Consider the following 24,814-nt stretch of genomic DNA (forward strand, 5'->3'; position numbering starts at 1 on the left):
TGAATCTGTACTCTGCAAAGTAAAGCGAAATGTGAAACTTGACATATTTATATTCATATTTAAGTGAATGATGACAGGTTATATCATTATTTAAAATCATTTTCTGGCCACTTTATGTTGAATTCATATATATATATATATATATATATATATATATATATATATATATATATATATATATATATATATATATATATATATATATATATATATATTTTAAAACAAAACCACGTTATCTAGGAGTGGTTATCTATCCAGTCTTTAAAAAGACATAAACCTAATTAAGGTTTTTTCTTGTGTTTTTAAAGAGCATCTTTAAACCAAATAATTAAATAGTTTTTTAGGCTCAGGCTGTGACTGAAGAACCTTAACGGATCTTGTGTATGGGCATCCTAGGATTTGGTGCTATGCCCCCGACAGGTAAGCTTGTGCCTATCGAGCCATGTTGCCTTATTTGTAATACTAATTATAATACTTCACTCACAAAGAAACCTGACACCCACACTAGCTATGAACGTATTTAATGTTTCCCAGATCAGAATCACAGCATACAGTAGATAACCTCTAAAGTAAACAGAAACATCACCTCAATTAATTATACTCCCCCCGACACTTTTTAAAATAAGCATTTCTCACAAAATTCCATTACGCAACAATGTTCTTCTCAACAGAAATCTTGGGTTTTTTATTCATTTTTTTTGACATAGACAACAGGTGCAACTTTGCATCGGAATACGAGCAGGAAGTTGAGTGAATACACAAAAATGTGTGTGCTGTTGAGTGGTAGCGGGTACCATTGACCAAGTTCCAATAGATGACTTAGATTTTGTTCATGAGTATGAAAGTAGTCCCGTCATCATTAACATAACACAGTGTGCGGACAGTAACATAACTGTAAGATCTCTTTAATAATGCGTGTGTGAGGCATCTTATGGTATTAAAGCCCTCATGTACGGACCCCACAATAAAGTGGCTTCATGTAAACATGGCTACATGGGAAGTGAGCTAACTTCTAATCAAGGGCCTTGTCTCGCTTTGAAAGTTCTCAACATGAACCAGGTTCCCTTAACACCCACCCCCCACCCATTATGTGGGTTAACTGGCAGAAAGGCAAAACTGGCTTTTACTTGACATATTCCCAAAATGATGCATATATGCTTTAATCTAAAGGTGAACTTCCAAAGTAAAAGCTTGGGAGGAAATAAAAGAGCGCAACAACCAAAGCACTGATACAAAGTGGTATTTTTTTTCTAAATAAAACCAGCATAGAGCATTTTTGCTAGAGTGACTTTCCAGTGTGGGATGCTACAAAAAGTCCACATGGCCCAAAGAGAACAATATAATGTCAATATAGTGGCCCTTTCTTTGCAAACTGCACCTGTTGTCTTTTATAATTGCATTTCATTCATTCACTCAACAAAAAAGAAAAAAACTAACAAGAAACTGAATATTTACAAATATTTATATCTGTTTGATACTCTTAAAAATGTACAGTTTTGATTCTCTTGCAGGTTTTGTGTGTCTTGTGTTGTCTCCCCTTTGCAGACATCTGTCGCGATGGCGCCCTCCAGTGGCAGTTTATAAAATAGACGAGGAATAAAAACAGCCCGGGCCCCAAAAGGCTGCAGTTGTTTGCTCTGTCCTGCAGTGTCACCTCATGGCCCCTCACTCCCTCTGACCTCACAGAGCTACGAAAGCATGCCATCCAAAGAACGGCGCTGCAAAAGGTATCATCTCGACAAACCCATAAGATACAAAGATGGCCGTGCCTTTTCCACGTCAGAGCGGTGCGTCCATTAGTATAAGGCTTTCTGCAAAGTCTCTTTTTCTTTGCAGCCCGTCGAATTTTTCAAGCTCATCCAAGTAGACTGCTTGGTGTTTACGTTGTGCACATATCGCAACACTCTAAAGACGCAGGGGAATACAACAAAGAAGAAACAAACAGGCTAGCGCACAAGCAACAACAGCACTAGGGACTCGAGAAAAGGGCAGACCTTTCACCACCTTCCCCTTTGTACGCAGACTCTCTGTGTGTGCTTTCTGTCTTCTCACCCAAACCGTTAGTGACCCGATTAGGAAAGCATTAAAACAAGTGGGAGAATCATGCCGGTCACATTATGATATTACACACACTCTTTGGGTCGGTGCAGGGACCACGTGTGGACCAGGCACACACAGATGGTAAGAAAAGGCAGCACCAGTCATACGAATGGGCTTGCTACTGGTTGCATCAGCACAACACAGGCGTGTCTGTCTTAATATCAACACCAGACATGAAGGAGATGAAGATTTTTTTCTGAACCAGGTGAAGCGCTTTTGTTGGTTTTTGGGGGGAAACGTGCGGCTACACTGTCCTCCACCCTCATGTTCCTCCTAAGAAAAATAATTCATGCATAAACCCCCCCCCCCCAACCGCAAAACGATAGACTTTCTAGTTTGTACACGTATATAACTATATATATAATTTCTCTATATAATTTCAGCAAAAACTAAAGTTGTTTGCACATATGAAACAACAATTAAGGACATGGTAAAAAGACAGAGACAAGCGGTGGAAGAAAAGGAAATCACAATCAAGGGCCAGTTTGGCACTTTTGTCACGTTTGTTAGTGGACAGTAAATATACAGTAGCTGTTTTTCTTCTTCACTAGAATGCAACTCTGACCTTGGCACCAAGAATGCTGGTAGAATGAAAGTAGAAGATATAAGATTACCAAGCCTTTTAGTCCAATAGAGTACTGGACATAAGGGCCACATGTCAAAAGCGGGATTCAGATGTAGGAAAAATAAGAATGACACACTCTGGAATGAAGCAAGACATCAATAAAGAATAAAAAGGCGAGAGGTCCATTCAAGAAATGGTAAGGGGCTCTGGTTTGAAAACCCTCCTTGAAAAAAGTAGTTTCTCCCAAACTTGCTGCATTGCAGTTCAGTTGCATCTCCGCATGCCACCGTTGGAGGGCGCTGCTCAGCTTGGCAGCACAAGACGGAGGAGGTGGAGTAGTTCTTGGACAGTCAAACCTCACATCCAGGGGACTTCTCGATGATTAGCACGGCCAGTCTTCCTTGGGTGCTGCTGTGTCAGGTCAGGCCATACTATACCCTGGTGGTGGAGTGGGGGTGTGGTAGGGTATTGTTGTGACCTGTGGAAGGGAAAGTGTTGAAGGCATGGAGAGGCTGCATGCTGGTTATGGTACTGGGGATCATGGTAATTGTGTTGGGTGTCATCAGAGGCACGTCGTCTGGGGCCCGGCGTAGCGCCAGCGTGTAGTCGGGGGGGCACGATGGGCGCAGGATGTCGTGGGGCCGCAGGGGCTCCATGTCGTGGTGAGCGTCATGCTCGGAATGCTTCATCTGCAGAGACATGATCTCCTCCTCCTGACTGTGGGCCAGGTCATTGGCGGGGCCGCCCCGCTGAGGAGAGAGACGGTGGCGCCGCATCTCGTGCCTCTTGTCGCGTTTGTAGTAGAGGGCGGCGAAGGCGAGGATGTTGAGGAAGAGGAGGGACGCTCCCACGGCGACCGTCACGCTCAGCTCCGTGGAGTAGTCGCGGGTGTCACCGGGAAAAAGAACCCGAGGAGGACGCTCGGAACTATCAGGCTCCGGGTCATAAGGGAAGGTAGGGTAGGGGCGGTGAGTGGTGCGAGGGCCTGTAGTTCTGGTTCTAGGTGTGCCGGGGCCGCTTCCCGGGCCCAGTGGGGAGCGGGGAGTGGTCGGAAACAGCTCGTCATGCAGATTATGAAGATGGGGCACTAACTCCAGCCAGAAGGCCACCTTGTTAGCCCTGTAGTTGTCTCTGACGCGGGGTTTCAAGCCAATGTGAAGATACTGCTTGTCCTTGGAGTTGAACTTGGTCCAGATGACTTCTTCAAAGCGGTTGGGCTTGGTGTGGATGAATTTGGTGTCCTGGGGCACCGGCAAGTTGGGATCCCTGGCAGAAGGAGACAGTGTCAGTTGCTGGAGTTAAAGGTTTTACCGTGGACTACTACTTAACGACTGGATACCTGGTCAGTAAGACTTTTACCAAAGCAAAGCCCTGTACATCACCAAAGTACGTCACAGAGTAATGTAATCAAGTAACGTCATTGAGTAACGTCACCGAAGTACGTCACTCTAAACTTTCTCACTGGGGTGGTACCCTCAAAAGTACACACTATCAGGTCAAATTCACAGTATTGAAATTTGCAATGCTTACCCAGTTTTGGCAAAGTTGGTCCAGTATGTCATCACCACAGCGCTCAGCATTACATCGTTCTTGGAGAAGTTGCACGGGAACAAGTCTGTGGCGCCGATCATGGGCACACCAAAAACATAGGGTATCTCGTCGCCATGGGCAGCGTCAGCCCACTCGGGCCGCGTCTCGGTCTGGCAGTGGTGGTAGAAGGTGTAAAAGTAAACAGGCGACTGGAACTCGGCGTGGAGCTTGGCCGTGGCCACGGCTGGCGCCACCCACTGGTGGTCCGTAAACAGCGCCAGCAAGGTTTTTCGCCGCATGTCGCCATTGTCCCTGTCTGCCCAGTCCGTGTACATAAACTTAATGGTCTCCCTCAGGATGTCTTTGCCTGGAAGACAAAGTGCGGCAAAGGGGTGTGGGGTCAGAAAAGTGAGGGGTCAAAGAAAATCAAAAAGTTAGAGCGACCGTGAGACCAGAATGTAGAAAAGGTCTTTCAAAGAGTGACAAGGAGGATAACTGTTTTTTATTTTGACGGCTATCCGCAGCGTTGGCAGTCAGCCGTCAGATCCGCTTGAAATACCCACAGTCTAGTGGGTGGTAAGGCATCTATAGCACCCACAGAGACTCAAAGGCCAAAGCGTAGCTCCCACCCCATGGTGAAAAAGAATCTCCATGACTGGCGTGTTTTTATTCTTTTGATCTCCTTGTCATCTTTTACCACGCCTTAAACTGCTGGGAATCAGTGACGTGAGGTATATGGCTGCTGACGGCTTTGGAGTATTTTAAAACTTTAAATACATTCGCGGCTCTGGTCAATGTTAATACAGGTTGCTCATAAAGAGGATAATGAGAAAAAGAAGAGAATGTTCCAAATACTTAGTTGTCACATTTTTTTGCTTTTATGACATTTAAAACATTTGTGATTACCTTTCATTTGTGTATGAAGTACATGTGCCTATCCTTACTTTGTTGTGAAAGTATGATCAACTTTGTGTGAAATGCCACTTAGGAAACATTTATATAATCCTCTAAAATGGCATCTTTCAATTAATTAGCCATGTGTACACAGACAGGCAAAATGTATTTAATCTGACCATAAATTGGATTAGACTGTGTACATGGACCCTGAAAAGAATGATCCGATTATGATGTGTATTTTCATGCATCACACCTTAAATTGCAAACCTTTATTTTTAATGCGCAACACATCCAGGAACAGAAGTAGAGGAAGAAGCAGTGACTTCCGCTGTAAGCAAACATGCCTTTCTGCTAGTCCGATGTTGTCATGTTGTTTGTTTATCAATTTTCCATTCTGTTCGCTACTTTTTATTTTTTATTTTTTAAACAGAGCTATTCTGTGCCTTCCGTGTTGTGATATTGTGGCAGTGACGTGCGGTCACTAGAGGCCATCATAGAAAGAAAAAAAATGTAAAAAGAAAAAAAATCTATTAAATTGTTATATGTATTCAGTGATTATACTATAAAGTTATTTTCCATTTAACTTCACCAGTTTTAGATTATTTTTATTCAAAATCGCTGAATTTTCACATTTGTCGTTCAAATACTGAGAAGAGACGGTGCGGTGATCAGCAGCCAGTTGAGGCACGTCACTCAGTTGTGCCTCAACATGGATTGCGGACTCGGCTAACTGCTGGCCTGCTGTGCAGTGAGACCGTATTGCTATATGAATTATACTATACATTTCCATAGTTTAGTTAGCTGAGGTATATAATGTACAGTGTATTTTGTCAACAACTGTATGTGTGTAACGTATTTCTTGTGCTGAGCAATCATAAAACTGCTGCAAAGACGCACTGGCTGAGGCTCGCGTAATCCCGCCTCCTGGTGCCGGTTAATGCACCCCCGCCGCAGAACGCACCCCCCGACGGGAGCGCCACACCAACCAAAGCCCACACCCATACCCTCCACGTGCAAGACCGAATGCACCGAAAAAAAGTCACTTAACAAGAAGCCAAAAAGTGCAAAAACAACAATGCTCGCGCCGGAGGAGCGTGAACGACTGCAGGGACACACCATTAGGTACACCTGCAGACTGCAGCACGGATTTCATATTTCATTCATTCACAACTCCTCCAACACGAACACCACTGTTCCCGCACTTATAAGTAAAGGTAAGACCATAATAATGTTTTTTTTAATTAAATGTGATTTTTTTGTGTGCTACAGTTTGTATGTGTAAAGTTAAAGTTAAGTTAAAGTACCAATAATTGTCACACACACACTAGGTGTGGTGAAATTTGTCCTCTGCATTTGACCCATCCCCTTGATCACCCCCTGGGAGGTGAGGGGAGCAGTGGGCAGCAGCGGCGCCGCGCCCGGGAATAATTTTTGGTGATTTAACCCCCAATTCCAACCCTTGATGCTGAGTGCCAAGCAGGGAAGAATGCTGGTATGAGCTTTTAAACATAACCCGTTAACTGCTGCCAATCAAATGGTGAATAAGATACTCTTCGGGGTTCATATGTTTGTAAATCTGACTGTGATGAAGTCAGTGCCTCACCAGTCATGAACCTCACCGCACGTCACTGTATTGTGGGTTGTGCTCGTCTTCATGTTACGACATTCTGTGTACGTGCCAGAGGCTAGCAGTTATTACTTAGAGCGGCTGTGCCAGCAACTTGAGGGTTGCAGGTTCGATCCCCGCATCCGCCATCCTAGTTACTGCCGTTGTGTCCTTGGGCAAGACACTTTACCCACCTGCTCCCAGTGCCACCCACACTGGTTTAAATGTAACTTAGATATTGGGTTTCACTATGTAAAGCGCTTTGAGTCACTAGAGAAAAGTGCTATATAAATATAATTCACTTCACTTCACTTCACTTGGCGTAGCTGTAATGTTGTGAATAAAACAGCTCGTTGAGACAACTGGATCCCTTTTTTTGTTGTTACATCGACACATGACACTCCAGACCATACCTTTTATTTTTGCTAGTCTCTGTTTTAGAGCAACAAACTCAACAGTATATAATGCTACTTCTGTCCATGTTAAATTGGGGGAGACTGTAACAAGACAATCGCTTCATTCCGATACTATTAAACTTAGTCCCCCCTTAAACACACAAAAGTAAAGCTTTGATTGATTGATTGATTGAGACTTTTATTAGTAGATTGCACAGTACAGCACATATTCCGTACAATTGACCAATAAATGGTAACACCGGTATAAGTTTTTCAACTTGTTTAATTCATGGCTGACGTCAAAGACATGCGCAGTCAGGAAAATTTCGACTCAAATTTTGGAAGAAGTGTTTTCATGCGCTACAATCAAAATTGCTATCGCATAAACCTCTCGTCTCGATCGGTTTTAAGTTTTGATCCGAATGTGTGTGATCGGGTCAGAACATTTCCATGAAGTTTCCATGAAGTATTTTTTATTCCAGTTAGACTTTTAATCAAATGAATTGTCCATGTGCACAAAGATTTATTTATTCAACAGAGCATTTGAATATATTTCATGCATTTGACTTGTTGCTGATTCTATCCGACACGTTGACGCTGGCACTGCTTTTTGTCAGTAAAGTTTAGAATAAAATGCTGAGCTTGATCACAAACTGTTGCCCTGTATTTGATTTCAGCGATTTTTAAGTAAGAAAATGTTAAAATGTATTAGAACCATACAGAAAATATGTTTATATCACAGTTTAAAGGACAAATGTTAATATTTCTTTTGTAATCATTATTAGAGCGCTTCCTCCCCTAACTGCATGTCCCCTGTTGATAATTCATTCTCAGTTCGTGGTTTATCGCTCACCTTCGGGGTAGCCGTAGAGGTTGTCTACAAAGTTGGAGATGGTGTAGTCAAACGCCGCTGCTGAGATGCCGTCGTTGTCCTCGCTGTCGTCCACAAACTTCAGCCCCTCGCCTTGATTCACACCGATCAGCATGTCATAGTTCAGGAACTCCCCCTAGTGGCGGAAGGCGAATTGGATATAGTCAGGGGTCAATAGGTCAAAGGTTTGGCGACCTCGGGTGAAGGTTATTTGATGTTTTTCGTGCGTCCTGTCAGGAAGAACGTGTATCAGACTTCCGGTCAAATGCATAGTGGTAGTGGGTATTTGTCACCAGGGCTGTTGCTAGGAATTTGGGCCACCTGAAAGAGTATCGGTGTAGGCCCCTCATCCCAATTCTTTGCCACCTTCAATGTTCTTCTTTTTTAGTGTTCTTGACGGTCCATGGTGTAACACACCCGATTTCTTTTCTTTTTTACAATTAACCACTTAACAGGTCAGAGTATTATTATGTAGATGATGTATTGTTAGTTGTCATGTAACTGTTTTGTATTTAGGCTATTCAAATTTCCCACTAATAGCGCATTTTACAAGCCTACATTGAACACATCATGACTGACCTGATCTGTTTAAGATGCTCACAATGATTAATTGTCAGCATCTGACAGAGGTCATTATTCAGTTACTCTGTCAATAATTATTAATTACTAAGTAGAACCTGAATGCGTCATAATAAAATTCAATGCAGCCTCTGATGGGTGCATACTGGAGCATTGTCTGACAGTGATATGTGTGTAACACACATAGACAGTCACACCATTGCTTTATAATGAACTGCGGACTGTTAGAATAATTATGTATATATTATCACACTAACTTTATGCTTAAGGGCCGTTGCTATAAATTATTGTCAATTGTGCTGAAGTGGTGTTTTTGTATCTGTGCAAGCTGACAGTCCAAAAGACTCAGTGTTGTGTCCAGACTCGGCCTGCTGATTGCCAAGGCCGAACACCGTGACGCAGACAGAGCAGAGACAAGGCGAAATGGCCTGCGTCAACTAATTTTCATTTATTCTATAATCATATATTGTGTCTAACTGGAGTTTTCGAGATTACCCCCTTCCCTCAGCGACAACTTCAGTGATGTAATAGGGCCCTTCCAAATAAATAGAGGAGGCGCACGGGCTTGACTTTTAGAACGTAGTTTGGATCTGTAACTAGAATACAGCCCAAAACACGTGTCTCCTCGAGCTAAATTGAACTCTGTCTCGGCATGATTTCCTTGCTTCTTGTCTGATTATTAGATGTCATCAGTGTTTGAACCTGTAACCGACTTTTTTTTTATTTTTATGAACTGGTGTCGCGAGGCCAGATGACAGCTAACGTAGCCTCCAGAGTCCAGCCTGCACCCCGTCAAATGTAATTGTTTCAGCCACCCTCAGTAGTTTTACTCTCTCAACATTCTTAGAAAATAAGTTTTTAATGTCCTGGGCACATGCATCTATTTTTAGTAGGAAATCCACACAACTCTTGTTGCATGAGACCCCAGGGCCGCTTCAGTACACGAATGTTCGCCAGCATACACACACTCACCAGTGATGTACTGTCAGGGGAGGAAAGTGAGCCAGTGCCTCACCTTGCCACCAGGGGGGTAAAGGCTTAACCATGAGATGTTCAAAAACAAAGTTATAAAATAAAATAAGTTTGAATATTTATCTTTTGATCTTTGCTTTCTATGTGATTTTGGTGTGGTTCCTGTATATTTTGATTATTTTCATGGTCAACATCGCGGAAATTCCATGTTTCCTGATCAAAATAACAAGGCAGACGAGAAGTGAGGCAGACACAGGTGGTGCCTCCACGGCTACACACAGTATATTGAGCGTGTGCGTGCGAGGGGGCGCGTACTTGTTTCCATGGGGAAAAGGCAGGCCATGAGGCAGCAAGTACATCTGCCTCAAAGTAGGGGGTGATATATTGTGAACTTGCAGTTCATGAGTTAATGAACTGCCAACATTGGTTAACCGTTAAGAAGTAGAAGAAGAAAACAAAAGACAACAACTGCTACGCTTCCTGCAAACTGTGATGCTTTTCCGCCCTAATAATGTCGGATTTGATTTCTAAAATAAGGAATTTTTCAAGACTGGAACTTCAATCAAAGCAAGAATGTCATGGCGCAAGTGCATGCCGCTGCGCATTCCTCAGTGTGCTCCGTGGAGCGCGCTTCGGGACACGCCCACGGGCGCTCATCTCCTGCTGCAGCCGCTATCAATCAGCAATCGACACACCTGACGCTGATGAGTCCCCTGCGCTTCTTAAGCCAGAGCAAACCTGCGTTCCGGGGCTGAACGTTGCTACCTGTTCCGTACAGTAAGCCGACACGTCTAGCTCTATGTACACACTCTCTCTCTTTGTGTTTTTCCTCCTCCGTGTTCATTTGTCTTGTGTCCCTTGTCGCCATCCAGCAGCATTCCTCCATTTCCTGGTCACGAGCTGTGTGTCTCGTCTCCCAGTATTCCCTCTGGTTCCCTGGCTGCCTCTTTGGATCTCGACACGGACTTTGACGCCTCGCTCTTGCCCCTGACCTCCTGCCTGTCCCTGGATCTCCGAGCTTGCCTTGCCCTCCATGGACGTCCGCACCTTGCTCAACACTCCTGGTAACACTCCTCAGATAATCGCCGCACATAGTCGCACACATACACATTTTGGGTTAGTTTCACACTTCATACTATTGTATAATAATAAATAGAGTTAAACGACATCCTTGCATTCGTGCCGTCTCCTTCTTCCCCCGCTGTACCGTAACAAAGAAGTCATTAATACTGGGAGACCAAGGCCAGAGCTGCCAGATTTGATTCGAACGTGTGTGGTCCGAGGACAGAAAATAACGCGTTCATTTCAAAAGGATTTGTATACTGGAAAATAATGGCTTTGTGGCTGTGCTACAAAAAATGTCTTTATTGCTTTCCCTTCCTTTTATTCTCGAGTGACCGTGTTTGGACCCAAATGGGATATACTGATCTGAAAAACTTGCCAACAAGCCTCGAAAATCATGAAAGCTCATCTGCCCACATTCAAGGTCAGATTTCTTTAAAAATGTTTGGAATATCACGTATTTATCTCGCTCTAAATGAACAACAGAGACTAAATATCAGCATCCACAATGCCAATGTAAGGGAAAATCGTGAAATATTAAAAGACCTGATAAACGCCACTTGCTTTTTGGGGAAACAGGAGCGTGCATTTGGTAGTAACAATGAGAGTGCAAGCTCCTCCAATCGTGGGAATTATGTGGAACTATTGCACTCTTATGCAGAGAAAGATGAACACCTGAAAACATCCACTGTTTACTGGCAAATCACACAGAATACAGCATGATTTGATAGAAGCAGTAGGTGATGTGATCAGAAATGACATTAAAAAGGAGAACAATGCAGCCAGATTTGTCAGAGTGGAGGTGGATGAGACAACCGATGCCACAAATAAAGATGGACTTAATTTACAAATACATGTAAGATATACTGTCGAGTGTCTGCTCTGCAGTTGCTGTGTTAATTGTGTGCTTAGTGTGTTGAAATGTTTTATTCTAGCATCATACTGTGTGTTTTTGTGATTTTGAGCCGGTGCCATTGCATTATACTGTCATGTTTGTAAATCTGACTTGTGAGTTAGTGACTTAGCATCATACTGCATGTTTGTCAATCTGACTAGTGGGTCAGTGCCTCCCCAACCTCAAAGCTCACTGCACGTTACTGCATACTTGCCAACCCTCCAGGATTTTCCGGGAGACTCCCGAAATTCAGCGCCTCTCCCGAAAAACTCCCGGGACAAATTATCTCCCGAAATTCTTTCCCACAATATAAACGGTGTGCCTGCCCAATGACGTTATAACTGTAGAATGATCGAGGGGGAGTTCTTGGTTCCTTATGTGGGTTTATTGTTAGGCAGTTTCATTAACGTCCTCCCAGCGCGGTAACAACACACAACAACAGCAGTCACGTTTTGGTCTACCGGAAAGCAGTTCGTCTGCAGTAAACAGCAATGTTGTGACACTCTTAAACAGGACAATACTGCCATCTAGTGCATTTGATGAAAGCACTTTTGTGCGTGCCACACAGCAATGCATCATCAGAGAGGGTGTTCAGCATGGTTAGAAAAATAGTGACAAAGAATAGAACAAGGATGGACAATTCAACCCTTAACTCAACAAGTATATGTGTAAATAAATGAACACTGAAATTCAAGTATTTCTTTTGTATATATATATATATATATATATATATATATATATATATATATATATATATATATATATATATATATATATATATATATATATATATATATATACATACATACAATAAAAGAAATATGTATTTATAGCTAGAATTCACTGAAAGTCAAGTATTTCTTATAAATATATATATATATATATATATGAAATACTTGACTTGGTGAATTCTAGCTGTAAATATAATCCTCCCCTCTTAGCCACGCCCCCAACCACGTCGTCGTCCCCCCCCCCCCCCCCCCCCCCCCGAAATCGGAGGTCTCAAGGTTGGCAAGTATGCGTTACTGACACTCACAATAGTTGCCAAGTTTTCCAGTACAGTGGTACCTCAACTTAAGAGTGCCCCAACTCTTGTTTTGAGATAAAAGCTGTCTGTCAAAAATTGTACTTACGATCATCCACGCCATTAATTAGTTGGTGTAGCAATTTCACAATGAACCTCGTAAGATCTGACCAGCATTAGCTTAAAGCTAGGAATCGACAAAACTTTGTTTTCAAACCATGGGAAGGATGAAAGTGAGTGTGGAGGACACTGCTGAGAAGGAGAAATGGATGATATTGATTGAAGAATTGAAATAGAAATCATCAAAACATGATTTAAGTCCAATCTTAAAACTGATTTGCCTTTGCAAGCCTTTAAATAGACCCCACTTTTAGACCAGTTGATCTGCCGTCTCTTTTCTGCTCTGCCCCCCTCTCTTGCGTGGAGAGGTTATTAGGTGACCACAGATGACACGCTAGCTGTTCAAAGTCGAGACCCGGGGTGGACCACTCATCTGTGCATCAATTGATGACGTCTCTGCGCTGCTGACTTGTCTCCACTCAAGATGATCTCCTGCTGGCCCCACTATGGACTGGACTCTCACACTATTAACTAGATCCACTCGACATCCAATGGGATACAAGGTTTCTCATTGTATCCCATTGGGTTGAGTTTTTTCTTGCCCTGATGTGGGATCTGAGCCGAGGTTGTCGTTGTGGCTTGTGCAGCCCTTTGAGACACTTGTGATTAAGGGCTATATAAATAAACTTTGATTGATTGATTGATTGATTGCGATCGAGCAATATTGTCCGCTTGGTGAAGAAGTTGGAGCCTATCACTGCTAGTCTGTACCATACTGAAGCAGAATGAATGTTAAAATAATATATCAACTACATTTATCCATGAAAATATGGAGAAGCTTCTGATGGTGTGTTTAACGGAGAAGCAGCTGGAAGGAGATACGGTAGGGGTCTACTCTGCAAGGTAAATGCTGTACATTATTATTACATTAATTCATAAAACTACTGTCGTTGTTTATAATACATAATATTGTAGTGTTTTCAACCAATATCTCTTAATTAAAAGCTAGTTTTATTCTTTTTAAAAGACATATTACAATTGATTTCAATTAATTTTAATGTGAGACGTTGATTTGAGATACAAGCGTTTTAATTTGAGAGCTCCAATCAATTAAGCTTATAAGCCCAATAATACTTGCATTGATTCTAGCTTTTCTTATAAATAAAAATGTGGATACGCCAGAAAAATGTTTTCACCTGCTGCATGAGGATCTCAGGATCGTCGGGTACCACATCTCCATCCACAACTGGGCCAAAAGCGATGTGGTAGCGAGCCGGCTGGATGTCCTGGTCCACCAGCTCCCTGAAGTTTTTGCGCCTCAGACAGTCCACCAGGTCGGCGGTCTCGGTGTAGGTGCAGCCCACCTTGCGGGCCAGGATCTTGGTGTATTTCAAGGGCTGGTAGTTTACCGACCAGCTTGAGATGGCTGTTCCACTTTGGGCGATGGCCCTGTGGAAGAGCCCTGGAAAGGGAATAAAATGCCATTTAGAATGTTGTCAACATCGTTAACATACAGAGCGTAGTTATCCTTCAATTTGCAATTTTTTAAGAATGTCTTCAAAGCTGGAAGATGGAGCCTAACGAGAGGAGTTGTCCTCTAACCGTGGTGGTCTCGCTCGTCTTCTTTAAGTCTCTGTGACTCTTTAGTTCTGTCGCTCCCACCGCCCAAGTGGCTCGTTAGAGGGGGTGCCCGCATCACTCGTCTCCCCTCGCGCGCTCTTTTTCTTCTTCCGCTTCAGAGTGGCGGCCAGTGAATTATTAAGCCCCCTTTCCCTCAGAAATCAATTATAAGACGAGAAGCCCGGGCATAGACGAGACGGGAGGTTTTCTTCAAAAATGCTTTCTTTCGTAAGAGTTTTCTATTCGGCTGCCACATCAGGCATTCTATCACCCGCCCTCTATTCGTGACATGAGTGGTGGCAGGAACAGGGGAGGTGTACTCCTTACCTGGCACCCCTGGAAGAGGAAACTGGGTGAGGTGGGAGGGAGGGATGACACACACACAGCGTCAGTGATGAAGAAGACGATGGTTGTGATGAGGTGATAACATTGAAGTGATGTGTTAATACATGTTAGCATCCCACTGCAGCTGGGTTGGGCCTCCCTGATGAATGAACACAAGTCTTGGGTTAGATGTTAGATGTTGCAGTTAGATGTCAAATTTGAATGGAAATAAGACTTCATATAGTGAGATTTTGTATAAAATATGTCTGTCAAATTTAGCATGATCGCATACAAAAAGCAATGCTAGTCGTAGCCTTCCAGCAAAGTGCCTTTCATTTTCTGGTGTATGATAGTCCACTTACGAACGTGATACTGTGTTCAGTGGAACTTCTGTCAATGCCCCTAAGGTTGGCAAAGCTAATTTTACACTTTTTTCTCTTAATCCGCAGCCCTCCACCTTAGAGCATACTTGCCAACACTCCCGAATTTTCCGGAAGACTCACGAATTTCAGTGCCTCTCCCGAAAATCTCCCTGGGCTACCATTCTCCAGAATTTCTCCCGATTTCCAGCCGGACTTAAGGCACGCCCCCTCCTGGTCCGTGCGGACCTGAGTGAGGACAGCCTGTCGTCACGTCCGCTTGGCCAACCAAAAAGTAACCACAGAACGCTATACCGTATAGTGTTCTGTGGTTACTTTTTGGTTGGCCAACGGTTTACGTTGTATTGCGCACCCCGACGGCAAGTGTGGGAGTCGGTTCTGAAGTATGAAGTAAAGAGACGTAACTTCGTCACCTCGCCTGGTTATTGACTCCAACCCAGAATATTACACTGCCCATACTTATGCTCCTTCAAAGGCTGTGCTACTGGCTGCAAAGCATTGCACTTTCAATTACAACGATGAGTAGAGAGGAGTGTTATGTGTGTATATGTGTAAATAAATGAACACTGAAATTCAAGTATTTATTTTATTTATATGTATATATATATATTTAAATAATAAAATACATATATATATATATATATAGCTAGGATTCACTGAAAGTCAAGTATTTATTTTATTTATATATATATATATATATATATATATATATATATATATAAAATAAATACTTGAATTTCAGTGAATTCTAGCTATAAGTATACTCCTCCCCCCTAAACCCCGCCCCCGTCCTCGCCCCCCGCCCACCTCGACCCCCCACCATTCCGAGAGGCCTCGAATTGGTGAAAAATTGCCTTTCTATGAATATATTCTATGAGTGACATGTGAACTCGTAGACAAAGAAAGTAGCAAAAAAGCTAATGTAAGAGACGCTAGCAAAAAAATGTTAGCATACTAACATTTTCACAAGTATACTATTGCTTTTTTGTGTCACTTTTGATATGGTTTTGTCCCATTTTACTTGCTTTTTTTTGTGACTTTTTATTTTTGTATTTTTTTTTGCATCTGATCAAGCCTCGGAGGGATGATCTAGATCAGTGGTTCTCAACCTTTTTTCAGTGATGTACCCCCTGTGAACATTATTTTAATTCAAGTACCCCCTAATCAGAGCAAAGCATTTTTGGTTAAAAAAAAGAGATAAAGAAGTAAAATACAGCACTTTGTCATCAGTTTCTGATTTATTAAATTATATAACAGTGCAGAAATATTGCTCATTTGTAGTGGTCTTTTTTGAACTATTTGGAAAAAAAGATAAAAATAACTAAAAACTTGTTGAAAAATAAACAAGTGATTCAATTATAAATAAAGATTTCTACACATAGAAGTAATCATAAACTTAAAGTGCCCTCTTTGGGTATTGTAATAGATATCCATCTGGATTCATGAACTTAATTCTAAACATTTCTTCACAAAAAAATAAATCTTTAACATCAATATTTATGGAACATGTCCACAAAAAATCTAGCTGTCAACACTGAATATTGCATTGTTGCATTTCTTTTCACAGTTCTTTTTGACAGACAATTTAGTGAGGGTCAAACCATCATGCCATGAGGGAAACTCTGGGTTTATGGTAATGAATGGAATAGCCTACTTGATTTGATGTTCAGTTTATGAACTTACATTCATATTTTGTTGAAGTTTTATTCAATAAAAATATTTATAAAGGATTTTTGAATTGTTGCTATTTTTAGCTGCGATGTGGTGGCGACTTGTCCAGGGTGTACCCCGCCTTCCGCCCGATTGTAGCTGAGATAGGCTCCAGCGCCCCCCGCGACCCCAAAGGGAATAAGCGGTAGGAAATGGATGGATGGATGCTATTTTTAGAATATTTAAAAAAATCTCACGTACCCATTGGCATACCTTCAAGTACCCCCAGGGGTACGCGTACCCCCATTTGAGAACCACTGATCTAGATCACCGGGAGGTGATCTAGTGAGGATCCTTGATGCCGAGGAATATTCATCCATCTTGCTTTGGTCTGGATCGTCTGCTGATCCTGAGCCAGTGTAGGATGGATGGATATATACAATATCTGGGTACGTTTTCTAATAATGTCTATACTGTAAACCTTGAGTTTTTAAAGCCCAAGTGCACCTCTCTCCTCAAGCGTGCATGTGAGTGTGGAGGAGTGGATGTGTGAATGTATGAAGGGTCTGCGTGAGCAAAGTTTTATTGTGAAATGTGATTTTGACTGTAAAATTCAATAAAATATATTTGCAACCATTTGCTAACAGTTAGCATGCCAACGTTAGCAAAAATGCTAAATTTTAGAATTTTAAAGTTAGCATGCTAACATTTTAGGCTAGCTCTGCACCTCATTTTGTACGTTTACACCTAAAACTCACGGATTCGAACACTCGGCACCATCTTAAAAGTAAGGCTTCCGACGACCCCCAGCCAGAGGTCCAGGGCACAGATAGCAGGCTCTGGACTTTGTATGATAATTATCATTATAAAAACGCTACATCCATTTCAAAGTGTGAAGAAGAAGTGTTGTAAATATTAGGGTCTTTCTAAAGGGGGCGGGGGGTGCGAACTGCTTTAAAATGATTTGGTTTTGGTTATTAAGAAGGGTTAAGAGGTCGTCCACACAAACAAAAAAGGAAGTCAAAATGAGTGACAGGAATGTTTTCATGCAACATATGCAGTGATGGTGTGGCTCAGATGGCAGAGCAGCCGTGCCAGCAACTTGAGGGTTCCAGGTTCGACTCCAGCTTCCACGCAAAAGGGCAGCTGCGGCTACGAATGTTGCTTACCACCATTGTGTGGAGTGAATGATGGGTTTCTGTTCTCAGTTTTCTGTGAAGCGTTTTGAGTGTATAGAAAAGTGCTATGAAAATCTAATCTAGTGTTTGAGGATCAACATATTCTTATCTCATCCATGCTTCTGTCCTTTGCAGTTTGCCTCTTACGTCACTAAATGAAGAGCGTTTCTGTCGAGGGACTAGAGGTAGGTGGGGGATCAAAGGCGTGTGATATGGGCCGTTTGGCTCCGGGTCAGCGGCCGTTCAGATCCGACTCCAGAACAAAGTGGATTGCTCCGTGGGCCTCTCGCTCTACCGCTGAGACCCCCTTTGGGCGTGTGTGTGTTGCGGCTAATGGGGAGCAGGAGGTTAGATGGATGTGAGTTTTTGATGGAGCCAAAAGATCTCTGCAGCAGAGCAATGGACCATTAACACAGCCAGGGGGCCAACTAATGGGGGGGTAATGTCCCCTGTCAGTCTACGGACAAGGACACAACGCAGATCAAACATGGAGTTTCCTGAGTTGGCCTTGGGCTTTGAGAATCAAGTTCTTAGACTTTGTTGTTGCAGTTTTAGAAGCATGTACAGTCATGGTCATTTACATACACGTGTAAAGAACATAATGTCATGGCTGTCTTGAGTTTGGAATAACTTCTACAACTCTTATTTTTTTGTTTCAGCTGAATTTTTGTTTCATCTGACCACAGAAATTTCCTCCAGAAGGTCTAATCTTTGTCCATGTCATGAAACAAAAATTTAGTTGTTTGGCTACAATACCCTGCAATATGTTTGGAGGAGAAAAGCAAGCACGGTGGTGGTAGTATTATGCTCTGGGCCTGTTATGCTGCCAGTGGAACTGGTGCTTTACAGAGAGTAAATGGGACAATGAAAAAGGAGGATTACCTCCAAATTCTTCAGGACAACCTAAAATCATCAGCTCGGAGGTTGGGTCTTGGGCGCAGTTGGGTGTTCCAACAGGACAATGACCCCAAACACACATCAAAAGTGGTCAAGGAATGGCCAAATCAGGCTAGAATTAAGGTTTTAGAATGACCTTCCCAAATTCCTGACTTTAATGTGTGGACAATGCTGAAGAAACAAGTCCATGTCAGAAAACCAACAAATTTAGCTGAACTGCACCAATTTTGTCAAGAGGAGTGGTCAAAAACTCAACCAGAGGCTTGTTGATGGCTACCAAAAGCGCCTTATTGCAGTGAAACTTGCCAAGGGACATGTAACCAAATATTAACATTGCTGTATGTATACTTTTGACCCAGCAGATTTGGTCACATTTTCAGTAGATAAATTCATACAAGCACCAAACTTCATGAACATTTTTTGTGGCCAACAAGTATGTGCTCCAATCACTCTATCACAAAAAAATAAGAGTTGTAGAAATTATTGGAAACTCAAGACAGCCATGGCATTATCTTCTTTACAAGTGTATGTAAACCTTTGACCATGACTGTACATGACACACTCGTACGTGTTTCCACACCGTACACATTAACTGAAGGACAGAAAGTATCATGTCCATAGTCATGTGTCTACTTGCTAAACAAACACAGTACAGCACAACAATAGCACCAAGGAGAAGCCAGAGCCTCGTCGTTAGAGCTTCCTGTTAAGGAACACTTGGCCTGTCTGATGAAATACTAAATACAAGTGGACAGGACAAAATCAGTGTTCCAGCATTGTTCACTAGCAGTTCAAAATTCCCAATAAATAACTTCAATGTAGTAAAAATATTCACCAGGGTGTGTCCATATACAACTTTTTCACTTCTGATATTATACCAATATTAATCCTAAACGATATCAGCACAAATTATAGTAAATACATACTTTTAATATTTTGTATGTTAGAAGAGGCTTGATAAGTCAAATTACTCAAAGAAAAACTCAGACTTGTGTGCTTATTGGAAGACATTTAGATCTTTACCTGCTCAGTGGCCTTGTGGTTAGAGTGTCCGCCCTGGGCCCTGAGATCGGTAGGTTCAAACCCCGGCCGAGTCATACCAAAGACTATAAAAATGGGACCTATTGTCTCCCTGATTGGCACTCAGCATCAAGGGTTGGAATTGAGTGCGGCCACTGCTGCTGCTCACTGCTCCCCTCATCTCCCAGGGGATGGGTCAAATGCAGAGGATAATTTCACCAACACCTAGTGTGTGTGTGACTATCAGTGGTACTTCAACTTTTAACTTAACTGGCTATCCAGCTTTGCATAAGTAAACACGCTGCATGACTGCTTTTATTGGAGCCGCAGATTTTAGATACCTTTTTTTTATTTGGCTGATATGGGACCAATATCTCACATCAATATCGTATCCGGACACCCCTAATATTCAGCCTGTACAAACTGTTGCACTTTCATAATAACAAACCTTGCAAACTATTATTATTTCTTTAGAGAACTGCATTAGATATACATAACTAACAAACTAGTAGGACTAACAATGACTAATATTTACATTAACACAGTTTGTTTCGCAGCATTTACCCTCTGAGTGATGGGACAGGATGAGGAGGTTGACGCAGGACGCCCCAGCTCCCGACCCAAAGATGGTGATCCTCTCCGGGTCTCCTCCGAAGTGGCCGATGTTCTCGTTGAGCCAGCGCAGCGCCTGAATCTGGTCCAGGAGGCCATAATTGCCTTTGGCCGACTGGTCGCCGGTGCTGAGAAAACCTGCAACGAGGAGACAAATGCATGAGGAGATCAGCGTGGACAGATAATCACTGCTTTGTTTGGAAAAGTTTCCCCATGTAAATAAACTCGGTGACATTTGGCTTGATGATTATGGTTGTATATCTTCGATTGTTCCCCTAAAGAAGGGAATATTTTCCAGTTAAACCTCCATTAATGGAAGTCTTTGGGTTGCTAATGGGACTCCTCATTTGGGCTTTTAATAAAAACAGGAAAGGTCATCCAGAGAGTGAAAGCCAAGTACTGGCATGCAGTGATTATTGGCACTCATTTAAAGTTAGCACAAACTATTTAAAGCTGATCCATCCATCACATTTTCCCATTTTACTAAATCAAACTTTTAAGAGTCCCTACCAATTAAATACGGAATTTAAAAAAATGCAAGTGGACATAAAACATACACTATAATAAATGATAGAATTACAGCTGAGTGTTTTTTTTTAACCACAATAATATGTAGAAATATGGGGAAATAACTACAAAAGTACACTTCATTCATTAATGGTGTTACAAACAAGATCAGTTAGAATGATACATAATGTTGGATATAGAGAACATTCAAACCCTTTATTTATTGAATCAAAAATACTGAAATTTCACGACACAGTGAATTTGCAAACAGCTAAAATTATACACAAAGCAAACTATAATCTGCTACCCAAGAATATACAACAATTCTTCTCAAAAAAAGAGGAGAAATATAATCTTAGAGAAAAATGTAATTTAAAACATGTGTATGCATGTACAACACTTAAGACCTTCAGTATATCAGTATGTGGAATTAAATTATGGAATGGATTAAGCAAAGAAATCAAACAATGTACTAACATAATACACTTAAAAAAACTCTTCAAACTTAAAGTGTTTACAAAGTACAAAGAAGAAGAACCATGATAAACATTCTGAATTTATTTCATCCATCCATTCATTTTCAAAATAATCTTACTCATCTCACCATATGAAATGTAACTTACTTCACCGAGCATTATTTATTTATTTATTTTTATTGTGATTACTTATGGAGTATATTGTGAATAAATTGAGAACAGGAAGTGAACAAAAGTTTTAGCAACTGTTTTGTAAAAGAAAAGGGTAGGATTAAATAAGCTCTGCTTCTTCCTACTCCTTTTCAAACATGTTGAAAAGAGAAACTGGAAATTGTGATGTATCATGTTGTATACTTGCATGTTCCAAATAAACTCAAACTCAAACTCAACAAAGAACATGGGGTTAATTGAAAGTAGACAATAATTGGAAGAGAGGCTGTGTATTTGTTTCTATATTAACTGTGTTATTGCTATTATTACATGAATTTTAAAACTCAATTTATAATTTGTAATCATGATTTGGAGAGTGCGAGAAAGTGCAAAGTATCTCTCTTGAACCACATCGGCCTCTTCTATTTAAGGTTTGCGTGTAGTAAAATACGTGCAAACTTGACAGCGCACGCAAAGTTGATCTACTAAGCTTGTGCACAGAGCATTACATAACTTAAATGAGTAAAATATGACATACAAGTTGAACACAATAGTCATTTAAATACTTCAATAATATGGATACAACTAAAATTCCCACCAGAATTTTGAATGGGCCTGCTATACGTGTTGTGAACCTCCAGATTTGCTGCCTTGTGGGATAATTTCTTACCTTGAACCTTTTTTAAAAGGCAAATTTGAATAATGCTGATAGTTAGAATGCTAATAGTGAGCATGCTAACCAAAATTACCAAAGTAAGTGTCAATGCAGTTTTACAGTGTCTTTACATCATGCCATGTATATATTTTCCTTAAGAGACGAGTAAATGAGCTAAAATGCTAACATGATATCAATATTTGGCTCATAAGTGTATACCTAAAAAATAGCTAAAAAAGTTAACATTGTAATGTTAGCATGCTAGCAAATAAATAGCTAGCATCGTTGCGCCAGGTATCAAAATCTATTATTTCTAGGTTTAAACCTAAAAAGAATGAGTGAAATACTAGCATTCATTGTCATCATGCCAACAGGGGAACAAATAGCATACTTTTAAGATGGTGCTAAGCAACGAAATACATACTTCATAGATTCATACCAACAAAATGTGTTAAAATGCTAGCAAAAATGTTAGCAATTCAACAATAGCATACTAACATGCAAACAAGTATGGGCGGCATGGCGTAGTGGGTAGAGCAACCGTGCCAGAAACCTGAGGGTTGCAGGTTCGCTCCCCGCCTCTTACCATCCAAAATCGCTGCCGTTGTGTCCTTGGGCGGGACACTTCACCCTTTGCCCCCGGTGCCACTCACACCGGTGAACTGAATGATGAATGATAGGTGGTGGTCGGAGGGGCCGTTGGCGCAAATTGCAGCCACGCTTCCGTCAGTCTACCCCAGGGCAGCTGTGGCTATGAAAGTAGCTTACCACCACCAGGTGTGAATGATTGATGGGTTCTACATGTAAAGCGACTTTGGGTACTTAGAAAAGCGCTATATAAATCCCAGTTATTATTATTATTATTAAGTATCTAATTGTGCGTATGACAAGTGAAACTATTTTATCTACAGTGTTCGTTTGATTTTAATTTTAATTTATTTAAAAATATTTTTACAATAATCGTATTTTCTGATTTTTATTTAAAATATAATTCTATATTTCTATTTTTGCCTTCTTTTAATTTTCTGCAAAGCAATTTGAATTGCCTTGTGTAAGAATTACGCTCTGTAAATAAATTTGCATTGCCTTGCCTAACATTCAGCATACATAATAGACTTAGACTTCCTTTTTATTGTCATTCAAATTTGAACTTTACAGCACAGATAAGAACGAAATTTCGTTACATAAGCTCATGGTAGTGCAGGATATGGCGCCAAGTATCAAAATATGTGTTATTTAGAATTAAACGTATACATTTAGCCAAAATGCTACCTGCGAGATGGCGCTAAGTAACAAAAACCATGCTTTATAGAATCATCCCAACAAATTTTGCTAAAATACTAGCAAAAATGTGAGCATTTTAACTTTAGCATGGTAACAAAGGAAGATAATTGCGCCAAATATCAAATGCTATAATTTTAAGGTTTGTATCCACAGAATGTTCTAAAATTATAACAGAATTGTTAGCATTTTAACATTAGCATGTTAACAAATAAGTGGTTAAAATACTTGCAAGATGATGCTAAGTATCAAAATACATGCTTTACAGGTTTGTATCAACAACATTTGCCAAAATGCTAGCAAAAATGTTAGAATGCTAACAAAGAAGAAGTTATCATATTTAGAAGATGGCACCAAGTAAGTAAATTTATAAATTGTTAAAATGCTAGCATCAAATGTAGGCATGCTAACGTTGGCGTGCACCCATTCACTTCTGGTTTGAATGAGTTTGCTTGTTGTGCAAGCAGGCCCATAATTAAAACTACAAAATACATTTCCCAATAAGAAATGCAATCCATAGCAAACTGTCATAATGATTACAGCGTAACCAGCAGCGATACAATTTTTTGAGCATTTATAGTATTTTAAGCACATAACTCACACAATTCAAGCACAAAGTCATTATTCATACACAATTCTACCAAGTCATATTCCTTGTGTGTCAAACACCTTGGCCAATAAAGCTGATTTTCATGGTGGTGATTTTAGACTAGCAACTGTGTTACAACTGTGTTTTGCTAGTTATTCCTCCATGCGAGAGGCTTGAGTCAAAATAAGTTTGTGTGTAAAGACTGCTTGTGTTATAATGTTCAAAATTAAAATGTTTGTGAATGCACCTCGCGCTAGTGTAATTAAGGAAGTATTACCGTATTTTCCGGACTACAAGCCGCTACTTCCCGCGCTTTGAACCCTGCGGCTTATAAAACAGTGTGGCTAATCTATGGATTTTTTATGTGTTATTGTTTGTGCTATGGTACCATCTTTTCGACGAGTTCCCCTACTGCAGGTGCTGCGGGTTGAACATGTACTTCATGATTCGTGCCTTGAATCTGATGTATAAGTTCTGTTTCGTTTACTATTAGTCCATAGCGTTTCTGCTCGAAAGGATTCTTCATTCATCACTCCAAGCAATGTTTGTATGTTATACAAAATCAGTAAAACAAGTCACACTTACTAAACCGTTCCATGTGTGATGTCTGTAGGAGTGTTTTCATGCATATTTGTATGTGATATCGTAATGTAATCAACTTAGTGTCGTTAGCATTAGCGAATATGCTAACAGGTTTTACAAGCGTCCGTGTTGTTATCATTAACTTACAATGGATTTCTTTTTGTATTGTTCCAGTTTTGCGACTGGGATGAGAATCAGCACCTCCAAGTCCGAGTCCATGGTTCTCGCCCGGAAAAGGGTGGAATGCCATCTTCGGGTTGGGGAGGAGACCCTGCCCCAAGTGGAGGAGTTCAAGTACCTCGGAGTCTTGTTCACGAGTGAGGGAAGAGTGGATCGT

At 41.1% G+C, this 24,814-nt stretch overlaps 1 protein-coding gene across 5 annotated transcripts in view; it reads right to left on the reverse strand.

Annotated features, from left to right (window-relative positions):
• Positions 1–510: 510 nt before the first annotated feature.
• The window catches only part of nlgn2a (neuroligin 2a), a 440,867-nt gene continuing 416,563 nt past the window's right edge, over positions 511–24,814 (reverse strand). For all 5 annotated transcript variants that reach the window (XM_072913207.1, XM_061960378.2, XM_061960372.2 and 2 more), the window contains 5 exons: positions 20,190–20,375; positions 13,753–14,018; positions 7,947–8,100; positions 4,196–4,562; positions 511–3,931 (listed from right to left, as the gene is read on the reverse strand). In XM_072913207.1, coding sequence (XP_072769308.1) covers positions 3,097–3,931; positions 4,196–4,562; positions 7,947–8,100; positions 13,753–14,018; positions 20,190–20,375 — 1,808 coding nt within the window. In that variant the 3' untranslated portion in view covers positions 511–3,096. The remainder of the gene's footprint in view (positions 3,932–4,195; positions 4,563–7,946; positions 8,101–13,752; positions 14,019–20,189; positions 20,376–24,814) is intronic.

The sequence above is a fragment of the Nerophis lumbriciformis genome, linkage group LG05 (assembly GCF_033978685.3).
Source record: "Nerophis lumbriciformis linkage group LG05, RoL_Nlum_v2.1, whole genome shotgun sequence".
NCBI classification, from domain to species: domain Eukaryota; kingdom Metazoa; phylum Chordata; class Actinopteri; order Syngnathiformes; family Syngnathidae; genus Nerophis; species Nerophis lumbriciformis.